Here is a 22,143-nt window from a genome sequence, read left to right as displayed (position 1 = left end):
TTACAACTGACTCATTACTTCTAAACACATTAGTCTCTGAGCAGAAAGGCCAAGGGAACTCCCTGGGAGCCCTTAGCTCCAAGTTTAGCAACGGGGGTAGGAAAATGCCATTTTTCCCTTCACAGGAGCTGCCACCGGGAACTCTGCCCTGAATTCCCCTGATGGCTATTTTGAGGTTTCTTTTTCGTTTTGAGGAAACCGAGGCCCAAACAGTTAAGGGCTTTGTCAAATGACCCTATTGCCTGCTAGTAACAGGACAGATCACTGATCATGGGACCTGAGGCCATCTTTTCTCCAACCATGGGCATCTGGGAGAGAAGAGTGAGGGTGAGACCGACAGAGGAAATGGGCCTTGAGTGGGTTAAGGCAGGGTCTCTCCTCAGATCCATCTGGCTAGCTCTCCTCACACTCAGCACTTCACCACTCTCGTCAGCACTCCCATCAGCCCTCACAGTGCGGGCTGGTCTGGCAATGAGGAGACCCATGAGAAGATATGGACAAATGGCTCTTCAGGCAGAACTCAAGGATGTGACATCCCTGTGTGTGTGTGTGTGTGCGCGCGCTTGCGTGCTTCAGTGTCTGCAGGTGCAGGTATGTGTGTGCACATGTGTGTGTAGGAGGTTGAGGTCAACTCAGATGTCATTGGAGATACTGTCCACCTTCAGTTTTTGAGGCAGGGTCTCTCTCTGGGACCTGGGTCTCACTGATTAGGCTAGTTTGGCTGGCCAGAGAGCTCCATGGACCCTCACCTCTGTCTCCACGGGGGGGTGGGATTGCTACCATGCCACCACATGCCGCCACACCCAGCTTCCTACCTCGGTGCTGGGGGGTTGGACTTGGGTCCTTGTGTTTGTGTGACAAGTACTTTACTGACAGCTCGACTTCTGGCTCCCTGCAACCACTAATCTTTAAAACACCGTCTAATGCTTGCCTGTCGAGCAGGCATGTGGTGGGATCCCCATGATCCGCAGGCACTCCTCACAGCCTGCCAGTGGCTCACTGGACTGCCCTTCAGAGCTGCTACCAAGCTTTCAGCTTATCAAGCAGATGACTGGTGCCCACAATGAGAGTTCAGAGAAAGTCTATTTTCTCCATATAATTGTATCCCAGGGATATATATATATTTTTTTATCAAAGGCCTGGCCTTTGATCTAACCATGCCCATACAATATAGCTTTAAAAAAAAAGAGTGAAATCCTGTCAATTGCAGCAATGTAGATGGAAGTGGAGAACATAATGTTAACTGAGCGAGGCACAGGGAGACAAAGCCGCGTGTCCTCACTCGTGTGTGAGAGCTAGGGGAAAAATGATTTTACACAAGTGGAGAGCATGACAGGGGTCAACAGAGCTTGGCGCCACTAGGAGGCAGAGAGGGTGGAAGGAGGTTGGTCATTGGCCACAAAAGCAGAAAGGATTAAGTCCTCATGTTCGGCAGCACAGATGGGCAGCCAGAGTTCACACGTGCTGACTATAGATTCCAACACTGGCAGGAGAATGGATTTCAATATTCTCCAAGACAAAGAACTAAGGGTGGAGGAGATGAGTAGGCTCATTGCTTCCATCTGATTGTTACAATTGTGTGTACGCATCAGAATGGCATATTGCACGCCGCACAAATAGGTAATGAAAGAGACAGGGCTTGGACATCTGGAGAGGGTTTCCCCTGCAGCGTGCCCTACGTGACTATCTTAGAGTCGCTCAGCCGAAGGCCCTCTGGTTATATCTCCCAACAGTCTGAGGGGCTAGGATCCCCCGGGTCTCCTCAGATCTCATGTTGAATAGACACAATCTTGGAGACTTAAGATTGGAGCATGAGAGGAAAAAGGAGAGGTTAGCGGTGGGGAAGCAACATGGATCTGAAGAGGTAGGAGACTACCTCTAGTCTTGCTTGTGTAGTGTCAGATGAGGGAAACTGAGAGCAGGAGGCTGCCCTGCCCCACCTACATAAGGGAGGTTGCCGCCTTGGTGAGGAGATGGACCATGGCTTCTTTGGATGTTTCAGGTGAGACATTTAAATAAAGGGTTCAGAGTTTGGAAGCCCTCCTTAGGCGTTCTCGTGGCTTACCTGAATACCGAATCTTAAAACCCTTCCGGTTATAGGCGTGGTCAGATGACCAGCGCAGGTACACAGAGTTGCTTGAGCTGGTGACAATCAGGGGAGCCGAGTAATTCCCACTGAGGGCTTTCAGTAGAGGGCTTTGTCCTGAGGGACCTAGGGAGAGAAAGACACAGGGCTGGCTATAGGCATAGACACAGCTGGGGTGGCTTGGTGGCGTTGCATCTGGTGGCTTTGCTGATGGACTCTCTTTTGCCCACCTTTACCTGAAGCAGTGCTCTGCAGCCAGTAAGTGAGAGGAAACGTATTTGCTAGCTGCCAGGGTCAAGCAGTTAGTTTATGGGAGAGCTGGTTTTCAAACTGGGACCCTCTTCGGATGTCTCTTGAGCATGCTAAAAATAGCACCGTGTCCACCATACAGAGATTTTGTTTATTGAACAGATATAAAGAGAGAGCCATAGAGCCAGAGGAAAATGATAGGTCTCAGGGTCATAAGTGATAACACTTCCCACCATGCCTTCCCAAGGCTCCTCAGGAAAGCACCTTCTTCCTAGTTCCTACCATAACTGCCTCGGAGCATCTCGGAGCATAATATAAACCTGGGAAACTCCTAACCCAGGATTTATGGTCCCGGAGAGGGCTGTGAGTGAAGGTTCCAATACATTGTTGAGACAGCTCTTGGAAGCTTTGGAAGAGTAATGGGGACACATTAAACAAAGCAGGGCCCTTCGAGCTGCTGTGGCAAACTGGGAAGGAAGGGACCCAGAAGTGAGGAGAAGCAACACACTTGAACAGTTCTGTCATGAGAAAAGAACTCCCACCTGAGAACTGTGTTCCTTGAGAGCCTGGTGGAGACTCCATGGGGCTGATGAAACCAGGCTCCTTAGAAGTAAAGAGCATGACAAGGCTCTGGGACACAGAGGTCAGAGGTCAGAGGTCATGGGGAAACACTTTATGGACCGAAGCAAGACGGCCACCCAGTTGGAAATGGGTAGTAAGGCTGGGTGGTAGTTGGAAGGACTGGGCTACAGGACTTATGGGGATGGCCCACAGACTGTGTTTACTCCTAAAGGCAAGCTAGGTGGGTAGCCAAAGACAGCAATTAATATAGTGTGAATTTATGAGCAAAACAGGACCAGCGGGGAGGAGAGCACCCCCAGTGAAAAGACTCAACACTCTCTTCAGCTTATAGACCCAAGCCAGCCTTCATTTCCCCTTCATTCCAGAATAGTTTGGCTAAAAAGAGATCTTGGGTCCCTACAAAAAAAATGGGGAGCCTAGAAACTGACACTAGTGTATACAGTAGCCATTCCTCTGGTTCTCTGCAGGCCCACCACTGTTTACTTGTATAGATAAAAACTGTAGACATGAGACCAGCTGAACTTGTTGAAGATTTTGGATACAGAATGTGGAGTGATATTGACACCTGGGGAATCCGAATCCTAGCGTGGCTGTTCTGTTGGGCAGCAGTACATGAGGAGAGAAGCTGTTTGTACCCCACAGTGGAAACTTAATCAAGCACCCGCAGGTAGATGCACCAGCTGTGGCATCTTTGCCGAAGCAGATGGGCACAGTCCTGGCTCTTCACAGTGCAGCTGTGGGTCTGCAAATGTGCTCCTCTCCCGGTTGCCAGGAAGGAGGAGCGGAAATGGTTTGGGGCTGGCGTGAGGTAGGCAACAGTGTACGTTCACGGCTGTGTCCCAGAGCTCTGTTAATAAGCCTGGTTTTTTTACCATGACACAGTGACAGGGGAAGAGGGGTCTGGGTGCCCTGTAGAATGTAGCACTTTAGTCCTCTACGTTGGATTTTCTGAGCCCCTGGGGACAATTGGTGTAGATACTGTAGACAATTCTCATGTGCTCCAAAGGGTAGGAGATAAATCCTACAAAGCTTAAGAGGATATTTTGAAGGGTCAACGTTTTGGGACATGCTGAGACGTTTTCTCTAGACACAACAGCCAATGAAAGAGCCTCTTGTCCTACCATTAAGCAAGCATGGTAGGACCATGCTTAAGTTTGATAGACCTTCTTAGGTTTGGGAGGAAGCCTATTCTTCACAAGGGGCTACTGTTGGGGTCCATTTATTGGCTGGTATTCAGGGGTTCGGGCTGGTATTCAGATCTAGACTACCATGCAGATAATAGCCACACAGCTCATCAGTTCTCTGGCCTTGGGTTTCTATGGTAGAGGTAGACACTATGGTGGCGCCTCCAGCAAGCTGTGATAAGAAAACACAGATCAGATCCCCCACGGGGCTCCGGGGGAAAGCTGGTGCCTTGCGTAGCGGAGAACCACATGGCCTGTGAGGGGCTCACCGTCAAAAATCTCAAACTCGTCATACTGCTTCTCGCTGAGGAAGTACTCCACCGTGATGGAGATATTGTACTCTGGCTCCACCCTCACCAGCCAGGAGCAGGTCTGGAACTGTGGGTAGCTTCCGGGGTAGCTCTGGCTAAGGATCACACCAGTGGAGTCTGTCAGAAGCTCGTTGGTTGGGCAGTGCACTGGGAGAAAGAAAAGAGATACTGTGTACACGGTGCGGAGAGAGAACAGGCTAGGGTATTAGCTTGTCTGTGGACTAGAACTATCCCTGCAAAGCTAGGATTGGGGTATTTAAAGAAGCTCTTACATCCACCACCCTGCTGCCCCAGGACAGGAAGTAACTTCAGGTCGCATGTCAACAAGACAAAGTTGCTGGGACTCACAGCAGACCAGTTGGTTGAAGTCATTTCCCAGCTTGATTATAAGTGCTGTTATCTTGATTTGAGGCAGATGGGGTTGAAACATACATATAGACAACGGTAAGGACACCCACGCCCCAAGAGACACTCTACAAAATGGGTTTAGTTCATACAAAGATACAAGAGCGCAGAATAAAGCAACAGATGGTGGGTCAATCACATCTGGATTTAGAATCCAACTCTATACCACTAACTTACCTGTGTGCTCCCCCCCCCCCGAATAAATTATTCCCTTTCAGTGTGATGACTTTTCCCTACCTCCCAGGATGGCCTATCACAGAAAGCATTATACTTCATTATATCAAACCACGCATGCAGAGTGCAACATAGTGTCTCAATACACCACAGAGATGGTCATGGTAACATGGCACCTACATCGGGAGCAGGAAGATCAGCAGGATTTGGCTGCAGCACTAGGGTGGCTAAAAGAGAAGAATGTTGCCCTAAGGAAGTCAGTGCAGACCTCTAAAAAGAAGAAGGAGGAGCAGGAGGAGGAGGAGGAGGAGGAAGAGGAGGAGGAAGAAGAAGAGGAGGAACAGCAGCAGCAGCAGCTGCAGCAGCAGGAGGAGAATTAAAACTCACCACAAAGGGGGGCGGGGTTAGAGGCTGGTACAGGGGAGTTCTGCACACCCCAGCACTGGGGACGTGCTCTGTCCTGGAGCACATGGACATGCCATAATAGTCTGCATAGAGCACATTTCTGGATAATTTGCTTCCATTTGCTTGGGCTGGGGACCAAGCCAAGGCAAGGTGTCGAGGACTGCATCAGTTTCTTTAGGGCCCTTGGTAGCTGTGCAAGTTTTCCAACCTCACAGCAGTCGGAGTGGGTCAGATGCCATCTTCCCGAGCTCAGAGCCATCCGCCGTCCCACACCTCACAATAGCCCACGGCCCAAGTTCAACCACTGTCCTCAGTTTGCAGGGCAGTTAGGAGCTCTGTGCGGCCTTGGGTGCTTAGGGATGGGGAAGGACCAGTTCTGGTCTGAGTTGGGGTAACCAGCTGAAGCACTGCATTGGGATGTAGGGCAGCTGAGGTCTGGGGTTATAGGGACACACACACACACAAACACACACACACACACACACACACACACACACACACACACACACACACGACGCTGTGTAGACTTGCCTCCCCAGTAGCAGGGTGACATTCTAGAACTTTCTCATGCTAACACTCAGTACACAACTCGAGAACGCCCAGTTAAGGAACAAGGGAGGGCCGGGCCCTTTCATAGCCTACAGCTCAGACTGGGAGGGGCCCCTGCCAAGGGCTCTCACTCACTGCCTTCACTCACTTGTTCATCAGACACCACTGACCCAGTGACCTCTTCTCAGCCGGCAGGAAGTGAGCTGAGAGGTGGGGACGGGAAGAAGAGCAGAACCAGGGTTCTGTTGGGGGGAAGGGGCTGTCTAGTGTGATTACCTTCACATATTGGGGGTGGGCCTTCAAACTGCAGGTAGGTTCCCAGCTTGCAGGTCAGGATTTCACTCCCTACTAAGGTAAAGCCTGGGAGGCACCTGTAGCGGACGATGTCACCTGCCAGGAGAGATGAGCATGAGTGAGTGTCCCCTGGAGCAGTCTGGTCCTGAAGGGCTGGCATCCTAAGGCCCTCAAACCCACTTCCCAGAGGAAGGTAACCAGCGCTGGGTCATGCTTCAGGAACCAGCTCCATGCTGGCCCCGTGACGCAGACAACTGCTTCCCTTCCCCAGCTAAGCCTTCTGGGTAGTTCATATCTAAGAAATTCTGGGCTATCATCTTCAAGCTTTTGTATAGCGGAGGGAAGCCACAGCACTCCAGCTCTTCCTTCTGGGGCTGAGGCAAGGAAAAGGGTTTGCATTTTTCAGAGCAAATTCAGCTGAGAGAAACACTGCCGCCACCCCTGTGGTCTGGGCCTCTGTTTCCCTCTGCATGGATGGAGCCATCGCCCGATCCCCATGGCTTCCTGGGCCCTCTTTGCCACCCTGGCTTGTGATCCCCGCCATTCGGCAGTGGTACCTATGTTGAATTCTTCATTCTCTGTGACCACTTCAGCATTGGGGAGGATGGTCGGAGGAGGGCACTTGGTGAGTGGATAAGCTAAAAGGACAGAAAAGACACAGGTCAGGTGCAAAGGGTCACTCCTGGGTCTTGGGCCAGGTCCTGACCAACTCCGACCTCACGCATTCCCACAGAAGACATGTCTTTATTTTCGTTGAACTGACATAAGGTCTTATGATGTATCCCAGGCTTCCTTGAGCTGACCATGTGGCCAAGGACGGTCTTGAACACTTGATCCTCCTGCCTCAGCCTCCCAAGTGCCAAGATTATCGGTGCTCACCTCCGCCGCCACCACCACCACCACGTCTAGTTGACTTGGTGCTGATGACCGATCTAGGGCTCTGAATATGGTAGGCGAGGCATGTACCAACTGAGCTGCACCCCTCAACCATTCACACAAGGGATGTGTATTGTTGAGTGTTTATCGCTACACAGGGCCCGTTCAGCCACAGGCTATTTGGCTTATCTTCAGTCGTCGGGTCTTGGTATGAAACCCAAGAGGCATGCTTCAACACCAGCCATGAAGTGTTACAGGGCAGACCTGCCACTTGAAGATGTGGTCACTCTAATGTGCACTTGCTTTAAGAGACGTAGGAGCCAGGGAGGAACCTTAGCTACTGCAGATTGGGTCCTCAGACTTCCACAAGCATCAGAACAAAGGTACCTCTGTGTCTGCTGCCTGCTCAGCTGCCCAGCTCAAACAGGCTATGGCTTCGGGTTGTGTCCTTGTTTCTTATCCAGTGCCTCCAAGTCATTTGCTCCTCGTAGCAAAGCCTTGTTTTATTTTAGATTAGCCGTTCCCTCAGGCTGGAGTTATCGAAGGGCCCGTTTACCTGAAACTATCTCAATAGCTGTCATATCAAAACAGCAGTATTCGCACCTGCCAGGGGCTAAGAGGCGTTCAGTGATGTCACTGGCCTGGGAGGTGGGGTAGGGGAGGAGGAGCACGGGCTGAGGACATCCTCCACGCAGAGGCACTTCTGCAGACTAGCGTCCTAAGTGTCCCAGTGGCTAGACCCTGCGGTATGTTTCGCCTGTGAGCGAGCGGGTGTCCTGCAGGAAATCCATGGTGCTGGGAGGACTTAAAGCCAGGTCCAGTTGCTCCCAAGCCCAGGTCTTCCCACTGGCCACAGCCCAGCCTCCCCCACACTGTTGTGTCTTCTCTTCTGACCTTTGTCCAAACACAGCTGACCTCAGTGGATCCTCTACACTGGCGTCTAGCCCTTCAGGCGGAGGCTGGTTGGCGCCTGGGTGTGGAATGGTCAGTGTGGAATTCTAACGGTATTTATTACCTGCCTGGAGGCTGAGTGCTATCGATCCTGTTACTGCTGCCACAGCGACGATTGTTTCCCAAAACTCCACATCCCCAGCTATGTTGTTTTTTTTTTTTTAATGTATAATGTCATTTAAAAAAAAAACCCCAGGGGCTTTTCTATGGAAACAGTAGGAAGAAAATTAAATGTATCCACTGTCTTTTCAGACGAAGCTGCTGTTAACCATGCGCCATGAATTCTCTGTGTATTTGCTCTCTGCATAGTTAAGGGTTGTGTCTGACCAGATCTGCATCGTCTGGTATGCTCCTTGTGTTGCGCCTTGCCAGCCGCTATTACATCAGAAGCGATTTCCCATGCAATAAAATTTCTTCAAGAATGAGACTGAAATGACTTCGTGAAGTCTAATCACATGCATTTACTAAAATTTTATTCCAGATGCCCTGGCATTAATCATTGAGTTTCTTAGCTTTTCCCATTCAAAATTGTGACAAGATTATTTATCCATGTACATCACATGTGTCTGGATTTCTCTATTTAGGCAAAGTCCCATGTGTCCCACACTGATCTCAGACAGTGGCGGGGAATAACCTTGAACTTCTGACCCTTCCTCCTGTCTCCACCTCCCTAGTGCTGGGATTCCAGCTGTGCGCCACCATGCCTGGCTTCACTGTATCTTTTCTTTTTTCTTTTTCTTTTTCTTTTTCTTTTTTTCTTTTTTTGGTTTTTCAAGACAAGGTTTCTCCGTGTAGCCTTGGCTGTCCTGGACTCACTTTGTAGACCAGGCTGGCCTTGAACTCACAGCGATCCTCCTGCCTCTGCCTCCCAAGTGCTGGGATCAAAGGCATGCGCCACCACCGCCCGGCCTGCTTCGCTGTATCTTTTACAGTGAATTAAAAACAACAACAACAACGACAACAAACTTCCTTCTTTTCCTTTTGCTGATTCTCTTAAACTAGAAATAATTAAAGTACGTAACCTTTAAAAAGTGTGCAGGCAATCCTTGTCAAATGTCAGGAACCTTTCCTGGATATTAGCACTGATTTAGACCTTTTCCTCAGTACTTGAGGAGGGAGAGGAGCGCCACAAGGAGACCACGCCCGCCCGCCGATCTGCACAAACTGAAGCGCCAACCAAGGACAGTGCATGCAGAGAACGGAGACCCCCTGTTCAGATGTAGCCCTGGACAGCTCCACTCCACGCGGAGGTGTGGGGGCGGGGACGGCCTCTGGCATGAACTCTGGTGCCTGCAATGCGATCACTTCCTCTTGGCCTGGCAGCCTTGCCAGCCCTCGGAGGGAGGGGATGCGGGTTATCTTGGTGTGACTTGATAGGCTATGGTGAGATGGTAGGGGAGGAGCCCCTCCCTTCCCTGCCCCGTCAGAGGACCAGGGGAGGGGAAGAGGGCAGAAGAGGGAGGGCGGGTGGGTATGAGAGGGGACTAGCAAGGGGGTAACAATCTCAATGTAATGTGACTAAATTGTAAATTTAAAAAATAAAGAGGGAAACGATTCTACTGAGTTGGGCATCAAAGTCCAAAAGGAAGTTAAAACACAAGGCAAATATGCATGTGTGTGCAGCGAGCCATTATGATAGGAGCTGGGTACTATAAAACATCAGTTCATGATCACCTATAATTAACATGGCTGTCGGAATGACTTGGCACACTGATAGACCTGGTGTCTCAGACATTCAGTGTGCGGTGTAAGACTTTGCAGTGTTGGGGATCTATGTGGAAGTCACAAGGGGCATATGTTTTGGGACAGGGCGACACCTTCCTGAGACCACAGCATCCCAAACACAGTCCCCATCATGCAATCAGATCTGTCTTCTAAATGCTCCCTTGGGATCTGACATTTTACCAGAGGACGGAAGGTAATTGGAAACTCGGTCTTTGTCTAGTTTTACATAAAATGTTGTATTACGTTGGGGAATCTAACCTTACATTTTCAGACAGAGGTGTTGGCTCACAAGTGCCACAAGGAAAGAGACACTTTGAGTGTCCCAGCACTCAAGAGGCCCTCTTGAGGTATCCAAGTGTGATTTGACAAAAGCCAGAACCATGTCTATCCTTGAGGCATGCTTCTTATTTTTCTGGTTAGGAGTGGTGTGACTCACTGTGAGCAGATGACAACTGCCATGATGCAGGGTGACATATTTCTCCTTTCAGGCAGTCCACCGAGATTACCTGCCGGGGTTGACCCAGCTCAGACCTGTGTGGCTGCTGAAGGTGCAAGAACCAGCAAAGTTCTTGCTCCTCTGGAATGTACAACCCACTGCGGGCAGAGCCATCGGTTGGCTTGACAAACACACAGTAGTTCCTTTCCTTTTATTTTGTGGCAGTGTGTGTATGTGTGTGTGTGTGTGTGTGTGTGTGTGTGTGTGTGTGTACTGGTCCATGCAAGTGACTGTGTGCGTGTACATATATGTGTGTGCATATGTGTGTGTGCATATGTGTGTGTATGTGTGTGTGTGTGTGTGTGTGTGTGTGTGTACTGGTCCATGCAAGTGACTATGTGCATGTACGTATATGTGTGTGCATATGTGTGTGTGCATGTGTGTGTGTGTGTGTGTGTGTGTGTGTGTGTGTGTGTGTGTGTGTATCTGGAGCTTACTGATTGGAAGCTCTAGAAATCTGCCCGTCTCTATGTCCCCATCCACCAGTGCCAGGGATACAAGCAAATGTCACCACCCTCAGCTTTTACCAGGGCACTGGGGATCTGAAGTCAGATCCTCAGTCTTGAGCAGAGAGCATTTTACTCACTGGGTCAGCTCCTCAGCAACCCTTGACTACTTTCAATTTTTCATATGGTAATACATTTTTTGCATGTGAGTAATTTGCATTTCTCTCTTCAACTGTCCAGTCATGTCATTTGTCCCTCCTTTTCTTAGGAAACTGAAGGACTCTCTGAATATTCAAGGTTGACCTTGGCTTGTTAATTCTATGCACGTAGTTTGCCATTTGTTTCATTTTATTCATGTCATTTTTCAATTTCTAGAGATATGAAAATCTTATTTAGTCAGCTGTCATTTTTCTGTAACAGTTAAGAAAATATCGATCTCTTCTGGGTCTCATGCTTGCCTTTGAAACTTCTAAGGCGTGACCAAGTTTTCTAGAAAAATAAAATCAATACGCAGAAATCTGCCCTGAACACAGCTTTCGGAGTTTGTGTTTTGTGGTTGTCAGGGAGATTTCTCATCATGTTGCCTTTTTAAAAATTACATATTTTTGTTCCGCATAGAAAGTTTGTGGAAAACTGGCAAGCAACCGACAAAAGTGCCCGAAATAAAAACCCACAAACAAATCACTAACCCAAAACAACCAGCTGACAGACAAACAAATAAACAAAGCTGTCACACGTGGTGGTTGTGGCGCACACATTTGATCCCAGAACTTGAGAAGCAGAGGCAGGCGGTTCACATATAAAAAGCTACAGGCCAGCCAGGGCTACAGAGTGAGATCCTGTCTTTAAAAAAAAAACCAAACCAACCAGCAAAACAAAACGTTCCTGAAATTCCTTCTCTAAGCATATAGAGCCTCAGCCATTTTGAGTACAGATTCAGGTTAACAAGTTTTTTTTACCCCCAACTGAAGCTGCCTCACCATGGCTGCCATGATCTCAGGACATACTTCAAGGTGAGGAGGACACTCAAGACAGACTTTTTCCTTTTGTTTTTGCCTTGCCCCTTTCTTTTTGGGGGGACACACTGCTACGGCTTGTCAGGCCTAGCACACATCATCATGGCGGCGGGTTGGTGTGGGGTCCATTGCTCGGGTCATTAGGGTGAGGCACTGCTACGGCTTAGCAAGGCCCTAGTACATGTTAGGGTGGTGGCTGGTGGGTGGAGGGGCCATTGCTTCAGGCCTGTTGCCACCCATGCACCAGCTGTCTGTCCTGCTCTTCCACGTGTCTTTCCAGGTAAGTTCATCCTCAGGGATTGGTCTTTGACTTAAGGTATTTCAAAGCAAAAACATGGATCACCGGGTTCATTCGCACGCATCGGGCCAGCTGCTGTGGCTCTGATTGTGAGTTTGGGGTGCAGTCTCAGGTACGACTCAGATGGCCCCTTCTGCCACTGTTCCTTATGATCATATCGCTTTCTCAAGAGTCTTACAAGGATAGTGGCCTAGTGTAGGGAGGCGCCTGGACTGACTGCCTCCTGCCAGCATTTGAGACCTGGCAGTGCCCTGCCTTTTATTCCACTGAACAATGCAAAATAAATCTGGCTTTAAATCAGTGGATTATATCCTGCATGAATGATATGTAGTGTCTGCATCATGGGTACAAATAAAAATGTGTGTATACACACAATTAGTGCACCTCATCTATGATTTTACACTTAGATTATTCCTAATTCATCTGTTTGAAGTACATTTCAAAGACCGTCCTTAAATGCACATCTTTTGCACAAAGGTGGAGGGCAAGGAGCCAGAGGGCCGTTAGGATCCGAGGAGGAGCTCCTCTGTGCCTCAGTGTTTTCCCCTCCCCGCACAGGATCTTCCTATTTCTCAGTTCCCAGGCTCTTCATGTTCATCATCAGATTAAGAGATAACGGGACGTGCGTTACGTGTACATCATGGAGATCCTGACACAGGACAGCATCCACGGACCTCGAAGGCCCTGTGCAGCCGTGTGAAACAAGCCAGTCACAAAAGGATGTGTCCTGTATGGTCCCATGTCTGAGGTCCAAAGAACAGTCAGACTCGGAGACTGCAAACAGAAGGGTGGGAGAGGGGAGGCTTGACGAATGATGGAACCGTTCTGGAGGGGGACGGTCGTGAGTGACAGTTCCACAAAGAGAAGCGTACATTCAGTGGCCTCTGAATTGCCCGATTGTCACAGGGGGAAAGTATACACATTCCCTAATATAAGGTAATTCACTTTTTTCTATTTCATTTTTTTTTTTTTGCTTTGAATTCTATTTTTGTATTGCTATTGTTGTTCTTGTGCTTGCTCAATATGTCACTGATTGCTTATTTATTTTTGACACAAGGTTATACTATGTGGCCCAGGCTGGCCTTGGGTTTACAATTTTCCCATTTCAGCCTCCCAAGCAGCAACATCCTTTTATTTTCAGATGGTTAAGACATTGGCTATTTATTTAGTCATATCTCAGAGTATTTTTATAGTCGGGGAACTGGCCTTGAATAAACTTGCATGTTGAAGAATGACTGGTTTTTATCTACCGCTTCCTCTTATTCTGTGTTTTCTGTATCTTTGCTCCTAAATGGTCTGCTTTGCTTTTGACTTTCTATTCGGGACTGTTCGTGTCTCCTCGCTTGTAGTGATTTGGAAGTGCTATGCTGGGTTTAAAAATTGGTAGCTGCAAACAACAACAACAACAACTACAAAACAAACAAACAAAACAAAACAAAGTTAAAAATAAAAAAGGCCTTTACTTCTCTAACCATTCAAGTCAACAGGTGAATGATTCCTACCGATTCCATCCCCCACAGGCAATAACTTCTTCCGACTATGGGGATGCTCACTAACAGAAAGATGGCTGATGACACTGAAGCATCACTGGCCCGCCTGCACTCTGTTGTGCAGAAAGCATGCCAATCGTTACCTGGGCAAAGCCCTTTGCTTAGTGCTTCCACTTGCTCTTCTCTTTTATTTATCTTTTCGATTCCTGGTTCATGTCTCCTTGGGTGACAATTTAGACTGAGACAATAAGATTCTGAGTCCCTGCAAAGAACAACTCCGTCCACTGACCCCGTGAAGAAAGCTTTCCCCCTCCGTCTTGTCTACAGCAGTGGTTCTCAACCTTCCTAATGTTGTGACCTTCTACTACAGTTCCTCACGTTGTGGTGACCCCCCCAACCATGAAATTACTTTATTGCTACTTCATAACTAATATTGCTACTGCTGTGAACCATAATGTAAACATAGCTGCTATGCAGGATAGGCAACCCCCATGAAGGGGGTCGCGACCCACAGGTTGAGAACCACTGACCTACAGTCTGTCCTCTTTGGGGCGGGAGAGATGGCTCAGTGGTGAAGAGGGCTTGCTGTGCGGGGGGCGAGGATCAGAGTTTGGATCCCAGCACCCAGCCTAGCCATCTGGGCCTGGTCTTGTGCATGCCGGTAAGCACGGAGCGGGACAGGCAGGAAGATCGCTGGGGCCTGTTGGCTACTAGCCTAGCCACAAAAACACGAGCTCCGGGTTCAAGGGAAGCCCCTGTCTCAAACAAATACGTGGGGACTGATAGAGGAGGACACCCGGTACTTCCCTCTAATCTGTGTGCACACTTGCACGAAGACACTTGCCCATGCATCCCTAATACACACACACACACACACACACCATACTCTCTCTCTCTCCATTTATTTTCTTCCATTTAATGCCAAAAACTCTTCTGAGAGCTGCCTGGTTTTGGTTCCTTTGAAGGTAACATTCTCACCCCGGCTCCTAGTACCTTATCACTTGAAAACACTGTTAGGCTTCCCCTGCCCCCCTCCTCCTTCACCTCATCCCCCCCCTCCCCACACCCAGGTATCCAGTCTGCGCTCCGATTCTCCACACACAGCCTTTGCCTCATCTTAGAGGGGTTCATTTACTTCTGTTCCACCCGTTTTTCTTTTTGCATGCTGGCTCACTGTCCACGGGGTCTCCTGTGGCTCAGCTCCATCACAGAGGAGCCCGCATCCTCCTCTGCCATGCAGCCGTTTTTCAGTTCTGCCCTCCTTCCCCGCCCCCCAGCCCCTTCTCCACAGTGTGGCTCTGCCCTGTTCCGATCCTGCTGCCCAGTTAAGCTGCGTTTCTTCAATCTTAATTCTTATTATTTAGCTCCTCTTGTAAATAAAAGTTTTACTCTGGAGCAGTCACTGATGTGTGAGAGAGCCGGGGACATGACTTGGTTGGTAGAATGCTCAAGTTCCATCCCAGCATGGGGTAAAGCTGTGTGGTGATGACACAGGCCTGTAATTCCACTACTAGGGAATTGAGGGAAGGGCTATAGGTTCACATAGGTTCAAGGTCATCCTTGGCTACACGGTGAGTTTAAAACCAAACTAAACCCAAAACGAAGCTATGGTTAAAGTTGGGAGCACACAGCACAAACCCTATTCCATTTGATTTAAAAAATACCCATGAATAGTCAAAACAGCGCGCTCTAACCAGGAGGCCTCAGAGTCTACTTAGATGAGCTGACGCTCCTGTGCAACCATGGAGGCTATGAGTGCCTGGAAATGCATAGATACACAACTGCCTTCCAGACCTCACATGCGGGTTCCTCAGGGCTGGGGCTGTGATGGAGAGCTTTCCCAGCACACACGGCGGGCGGGTCCCACACTCAGCACCACAGAGAGAGAACGCTTCTCTGCTTGTATTAGTTACTTGTCTTGATGCTGTGACAAAATGGTTGACACAAGCGACTTGAGGAAGGAGGGTTTTATTTAGGCTCACAGTTTGAGGGCGCACATTCCTTCATGGTGGGGGTGGGGTGGGGTGGTGGTGGTGGGGTGGGGTGAGGCAGGGTGTGTGTGGAAGGCATGACAGTGGGAGACTGAGGTGGCTGGTCACGTTGTATCTTCAGTCAGGATGCAGAGAGAGAGAGTGTGTGAGAGAGTCCAGGCTCCCAGCTCACAGAATGGTATCTCCCACATTTAGGGCATTCTTCCCAGCTCAATTAACATCACCCTAGAAACTCCCTCACGGGCACGCCCGTAGGGTTGTCCACTGTGAATAGCAGCAGAGTCCTGTGCAGAAGGCTGTGGCCTCAGAAATACCAGGACAGGAGACATGGCGTCCTTTTTAATGTGGAGCAATTCCAAAGCCTTCCATTGCCCTTCGTGGCTTTTGACACTTTGGATGATCACGTCTGGTGAACTGAGGCTTGAGAGACCTCCTGCTGAAGTACAGCCCGGTGGTGCATCCTTGGACCAGTATCTTCTGACGCTGCCATCACCCTGCTGTCTCATCGCCTCCGATGCCTCCTGCAACCCCTTGGTTAAAGCGGCAAGCTCCAGCCTTCTCCATTCCCCTTTGTAATTACAGCCCAGGAAATGATTTGCAACTGTGTAAACATCTCATCCTTAAACTACTTTCAATTTAGTTCTACCTGTTTCGTTTGACAGGTTACTTACTATTTGTTGCAATTATTAATGACTTTCATTTTCAAATTATCTCCTACATGGCCAGCAGGTGTCCCCTCAAGCCAATTTTTATGTCTTTCTGACCCATCTCCACTATCCCCTAGGCATTGCCTTATTTTCAACTCTATGATGCTTCTGCCTTGTCTCGCACCCTAGGCCCCAGCCTTGGGATCAGCTGCTTCTTTATGGAGCTCCTGTCCATCCAGTGGAAAATGCTATTCAGAAACTAAGGCCTGGAGCTAGACGAGCTTACTGCTCCTGAGATGCTGTTCACAGCCTCTTGGTGGCAGAGCTGAGGAATCTAAGCATGCATGCGCGCGCACACACACACACACATACAGGCGCGCGCGCGCGCGCGCACACACACACACACACACACACACACACACACACACACACACACACCCTCCTTACAGACACATACCCTCTCACATTGCAAAGCGTGATCTCAGAGTGGCCGTGCCAGCTTGGCCCCAACACTGATGGTTACATTCTGAGCTTTGCTTTTTCTGTGTTTTTGTGGCAGCCTTCCTCTACTCGGAGAAGCCAGTCTTCTAGTGTCCTTTCCCTAGCTGATGAGTCACTGTGTGGACGCACACTCCTATTTTATTGCCACCCATCCCCCACACCCACGTGGCCTCTGACTGTGCCATCTGGACTCATCCTCTGCCTGGATACCCTCCTCATTCTGCTTGGGCTTAGCACCTGACGGAGGTGTCTCGTCATCTGTCCCAGGGTCTCACACCATGTGTCTGTTCCCTCTCCTTCAGACACCCACTCATCCATCACCAAGGATGCCAACTACCTCTGTCAGGCAGCCCCTCCGTGTGGCCTCCCTCCCCCCAACCCCATCACCCTGGCTGAAGTCACAGTAGCTGTCCATCCCTGTCACCCTGGCAGGTGTAGCTGCCTGGTCTCCGTTGTCCCTCTTCCCGTCTTGTCTCGGTGTCTCACCTTTTATCTGGAGCCCGTGTTATCAAGGCTCTGTGCTGGCGGGAGATGCTTCCCCAATTCTGCTTATTCTTATGCCCGCTTCAAGGACATTTTCTCTGCTATTCAAATCCATTTTCTCCTTTTTGAAAACATGTCACAGAGCCATTTCATAAGCCTCCCTGAGGTATCCCTCCTTCCTGCCTATTGATGCTTACATGAAAACAAAGCTACCAAATCGCTGCTGTGCGATGGGAAAGGTGCGCACTGTTTCTCCAGACCCTTCTCTCCTCACTCGTCAGTTTCCGTCCCAAAGCGCCAGCTCTCCACAATGGCTCCAGAGGAATCGGGTTCTCCTCCATCCCACCTGCCATGAGGCCACGCCCCAGCTCTTTCCCAGCCCATGCTAGTAACCATAGAGGATTTACTGATCCACGTGTCTGCTGCTGTCTTCTCTCCCTGGAGGGAGCAGTGTCTCTGGGGGGCAGTTGGCATTTTGCAGGACAGGGAGCATGAATGGTCAATGGCGGCTTGAAAGGAGGCTCACCAGAAGCACAAAATGTGGGATGTCACTCGATGACTCAGTCTCGATGTCACTGGCAAAAACTCAGTGCTGTGAGGGCGCTGGACAAGAAGGTGCGTCCTTTGTCGCTGAGAGGCACACACCACGCTTATAGTCTCTTCGTAAGATACATTTCCACTCCTTAGCAACCTTACAGTGTGGGGATGGGGTGGGGGGCACGCATTTGTAACGAGGAATAGACAACCATGTTCATATTGACTGATTGTCAGTCACACACTCGCTCACACAAGACGAGGTAAACCACTCCACTTTCATGCAGTGCGATATTGTACAACACGAGAAAGTGAACTAGGCATAGCCAAATGCATCAATGTGACTTATAAACAACAAACAGGTACCACAGGGTTTGCCCAGCACCCTGGCGATGTCACACAAGGCTGTCATTACCATACAGAATAATAATGGTGATGGCAGCGAAGCTACCGTTTGTCATCATTACCTGGTCCTCTGCTGGGGCCAGGCGCTTCCACACAAGGTTGTAGGCAGTCCTGTGTGACCGGACCTACTGCTATCCCCCTTTGTGAGTCCTGAAAGCAGACATCAGGAAATCCCAGAAAGAAGAAAAGTGCCCAAGGCCCCCTGGTTCATATGGGGCGGAGCCAAGGTGTGAACCCTGGGCTGCACTTCTAATGCTCTAGGGGATGGATACACGGGGTTGAAAAGAAATTCAAGGCCTAGATCTCCCTGCTTGGGGGAAAGGCATCCACAGAGGGAAGAGAGAAGAGAGTCTCACCTCTGGGTCCCAGTCACCCTAGCAGGTGGGAATGACAGAGTTCTCTCTGTCTGTGTCTGTCTCTGTCTGTGTCTCTGTCTCTCTGTCTCTGTCTCTCTCTGTGTCTGTCTCTCTCTCTTTCTCCGTGTGTGTGCATGTGTGCGTGCATGTACCTGTCTGTTTGTGTATGCACAGCACCTGGGCATGCCATGCTGTTGCACATGCAGAGATCTGAGGACAACTCTCAGGAATTGCTCCTCACCTTTCCGCCTTGTGCTTGAGACAAGGTCTCTCTCTCTTGTGTTTGCCACTGTGCAGAACAAGCTGGCCTATTTGTGAGCTTCTATTTCCCCTAGGAATGCTGGGATCACAGATGTGTACCATGACACCTGGCTTTTTACCTAGGTTTGGGAAATCCAACTCCAGTATTCTGGCTTGTGGTGGTGAGCGCTTTGACTTTGGAGCCATCTCCTTGCTACCCCACCCCCATCCCCGCTTTTGTGGAGCTCAAACACAGGGCCTTGTGCGCACCACCACTGAGCTAGCCCAAGCCTTTGCTCACCTTTTACTTTGAGACATGGTCTCATCCTATAGACACACCAGCGCTGGCCTTAAGCTCACTCTGGCCTATCCGGGCCTTGAACTTGAGCCTCCTGCCTCAGTCTCCCGAATAGTTGGAATTACAGGCTGACACCAGACCCAGGTCACCTGTGCTTAGTACATGATCCTAGTCTCTGTCTCCAGGCTCTGGGCCGAGTATGTTTGGGTTTCCGTCAATGTACACATGCCGCGCCACACTGTGAAGTCACACCAGATCACACCAGATCACATTGCGGGTCTCAGCTGCCTGAGTGCTGTTTCACCTGAACACCTGGGAACGTCCTGAAACCTTTTTTGGTACCTCTTCCTCATTTGTAATGTGGGGGTGGTGATGAGAGTCACCTGACAGGAGTCTCACAGGTCACCAACCCCAAGGTGAAGAGATGGAGCTCACCATCAGGGAAAGGTCACAGAAGGCCACACAAACCTGGCCCGAGGTAGAGCTAGGAATAAATCTCAAATATACACTGCTCTGTAGGCATAGAACACGGCTATCACTCCCTAGAGGAGCATGTGCCCCCAGGGATGGTTCTAAAACTCCACTATGCTATGTCCGCTAATAATAAGCTTGAGAAACACTCAGGTCCCCAAGAACTTCAGTCCCTTACAGGAGAATAGGCAGCTGGTGGGGCAATCCCACTTGGAGTGTATAAGCTCATCCAGCATGGTGCTCATCCCCTCTGCCTGGCCTTGTGCCACCAAGCAAAGCACGGCCTGTGAGGTCAACGGAGTCCCAAGAGATCTGTGGAAAGACTGCCTTACAGAAGTGAAGAGACAAGTCAGGAGATGGGGAAATGGACAGGTCAGCTGGGAGTGAGTGTGAGCGGGTATGTTGGCACCCAGGGTTGGCCTCACATGCCTCTGTACCTCCATACCATGAGGAAAGCACTGCGCGAGTGGAGTCCTGGCCTTGGAGCACTCCCATAGCTGGGAACATTGTAGCTCACAGAGGCCCCACGACTCACTCAAAGCCACACAAATGGCAAATGCAGCCTTTGGTTGGAAAGCCTGTTTGCCCACCTGACCAAGCTCTCCTACTGACCTGAGAAGGCAATGGCGAAGATCCCACCCGTGGCCGTGTCCCGGTGGAACTTGAGCAGGACCTGATTGGAGGAGCTGTGTGCTATTTTCTTGGACAAACTCCGGGTAAAGACACCAAGCTGTAGAGAAGTCTGCTGTGGCCCGTCCCTGCGCAAAGGAAAGAAAGTCCTGCATGTCATCAGTGGCCTTTGAGTGTCTGCTGCTCCTGGAGCCATCAGTGAGTGGCTCTGAGAGAGGCTTGGATTCTAGGAGACCCTCTCCAACCCCTCTCTGAGAGGTCTTCCAGCAGAGTTGATGGAATCCTTAGTCACTCAAGTCTTCGCTAGCCCTACCCCTGCAGAGCTACTGGTGCAACCACGCCAGCTTGTTAGGGGCCGAGGCACTATGGTGCGACTCTCGTGCTGTTCTCTCTGCTAGCCTCTTGCCAGCCAAGCAAGCCACGTTATCTTTGGGGGGAGGGGCAGATGATTTATTGCCTGGAATCTTATCTAGTGCTCCCTTTTCTGTTCATATCCATTGCTTGGAAATTACTCAGAGTTTTGAGAAAAAATTATTCCACTCCCCTGTGGTAATTCCTAGAATAGCATTAGTCTCCAAACAAAGGAAGTTTTAAAAATGTTGTATACTTCGTCCATAGATTCAATTGTTTAGGGGAAAGTGTGTAGGAAATTGCCCTTAACCAACCAAGAATATGCATTTCCATTTTAAAATCCGTTCAGGCTGCTGGCTATAGAACTCTGTAGCTAAGTGTTGAGTTGCTCAATTCAGTAACCACTAACTGTATGTACATGGCTACTTACATTTAAATTCATTGCAATTAAACAACACTTAAAAACCGAGCCTGGTGGCTGCCATGTTGGATGGCATGGGCATAAAATGCCACCATCAGTTTAGAATGTTCTGTTGGGCAACACATGGAACTTTACAAAATGTCATGTCAAGCCTTTTTGTTAGCCTGGACAGCTTGGTTAAGTATATGTAGAATGCGGAGTGAGTTCTGGAAACATGGAGGAAAGCCTGCACATTCACGCCATCCCCAATCACGCACTCACTGGGAGCTTCCCTGGATGTAGAAAGGGCCCCAGGCTGGGGGCCATTGACCTTTCACTCCTCCCTTGTCACAGAGTTAGTGACCTGAAGCTGAGCTTCTTTTTGTTCTGCTGTCAACCCAGGGTCTGGTCTTACCAGACAGTGATGTAGTCTCCAAAGGGCTCTATCTGGAGCAGGCTGAGGTTGAGATGGACGCCATGGCCAATGGGCACAGTGATCAGCCAGACACAGTCCTGGGAGCTGGAGTAGGGACTGGGGTAGCCAGGCGAGTACACGGTGCCATTGAAAGAGGTGATGTTCCCACCGCAGGGGACTGCCAGGGAGGAAACACAAAGAAATGAGTATGTGACATTCCTACCCACCCTGATGAGAACCCAGATGCCTTCCCGGCAAAACCCCAGCTCTCAGGGTTGTTCTGCTAGGAGGTTGGTGGAGGCGGAGAAGACACAGGGCTGTGTGGTTGAGCTTGGATGTCACTGACACTGCTCCCAGGCTGTCTGTCATCACACATCTGGTGCCTCTGTGTTCATCCACCTCGGTCTCCTCATTCTATTTCTCATAGAACATCCCTGTAGAGAAGGCGTTACCCCTGAGAGCTCCTCTGACCCTGTCCTAGGAATGGGGAGAAACACGTGTTAGGATCTGGGCTGTGATTCCTTTGCTGGGAGGAGCTAAGAGATTAGAACCATCTCTTTCTTCTCTGACTTGTTTTTCCTAGAGTGGCTCTTCTGGTCTAATTTTTAAAATATTAAAATTAGTATTTTAATATGTATAGCATTAAATATATAATAGTATAAAATACTAAATTTAGTATTTACTTATTTTTGTGGGCATGCGCATCTAGGATATGCATGTTTGCTTGTGTGTGTGTGTGTGTGTGTGTGTGTGTGTGTGTGTGTGTGTGTGTGTATGCGCGCATGTGCTCATGCATGGGGGGCACTGAGAACTGTGGTTGATGTTGGACTCTTCCTTGATCACTTTCCGTCTTATTCTTTGAGGCAGGGTCTCTCAGTGGAAAC

The 22,143-nt window shown here is 49.6% G+C and overlaps 1 protein-coding gene across 3 annotated transcripts in view; it reads right to left on the bottom strand.

The window, feature by feature from the left end:
• The window catches only part of CSMD2 (CUB and Sushi multiple domains 2), a 573,432-nt gene that overhangs the window by 52,657 nt on the left and 498,632 nt on the right, over positions 1-22,143 (bottom strand). For all 3 annotated transcript variants that reach the window (XM_084784630.1, XM_084784631.1, XM_084784632.1), the window contains 6 exons: positions 21,260-21,437; positions 20,076-20,221; positions 6,797-6,877; positions 6,222-6,335; positions 4,371-4,559; positions 2,066-2,212 (listed from right to left, as the gene is read on the bottom strand). In XM_084784630.1, coding sequence (XP_084640756.1) covers positions 2,066-2,212; positions 4,371-4,559; positions 6,222-6,335; positions 6,797-6,877; positions 20,076-20,221; positions 21,260-21,437 — 855 coding nt within the window. The remainder of the gene's footprint in view (positions 1-2,065; positions 2,213-4,370; positions 4,560-6,221; positions 6,336-6,796; positions 6,878-20,075; positions 20,222-21,259; positions 21,438-22,143) is intronic.

Source organism: Acomys minous (genome assembly GCF_964271855.1).
Source record: "Acomys minous genome assembly, chromosome: 6".
In the NCBI taxonomy this organism is placed as follows: domain Eukaryota; kingdom Metazoa; phylum Chordata; class Mammalia; order Rodentia; family Muridae; genus Acomys; species Acomys minous.
Note: the sequence above shows the minus strand (reverse complement) of the source record. Positions and strands in the feature narration are given on the sequence as shown.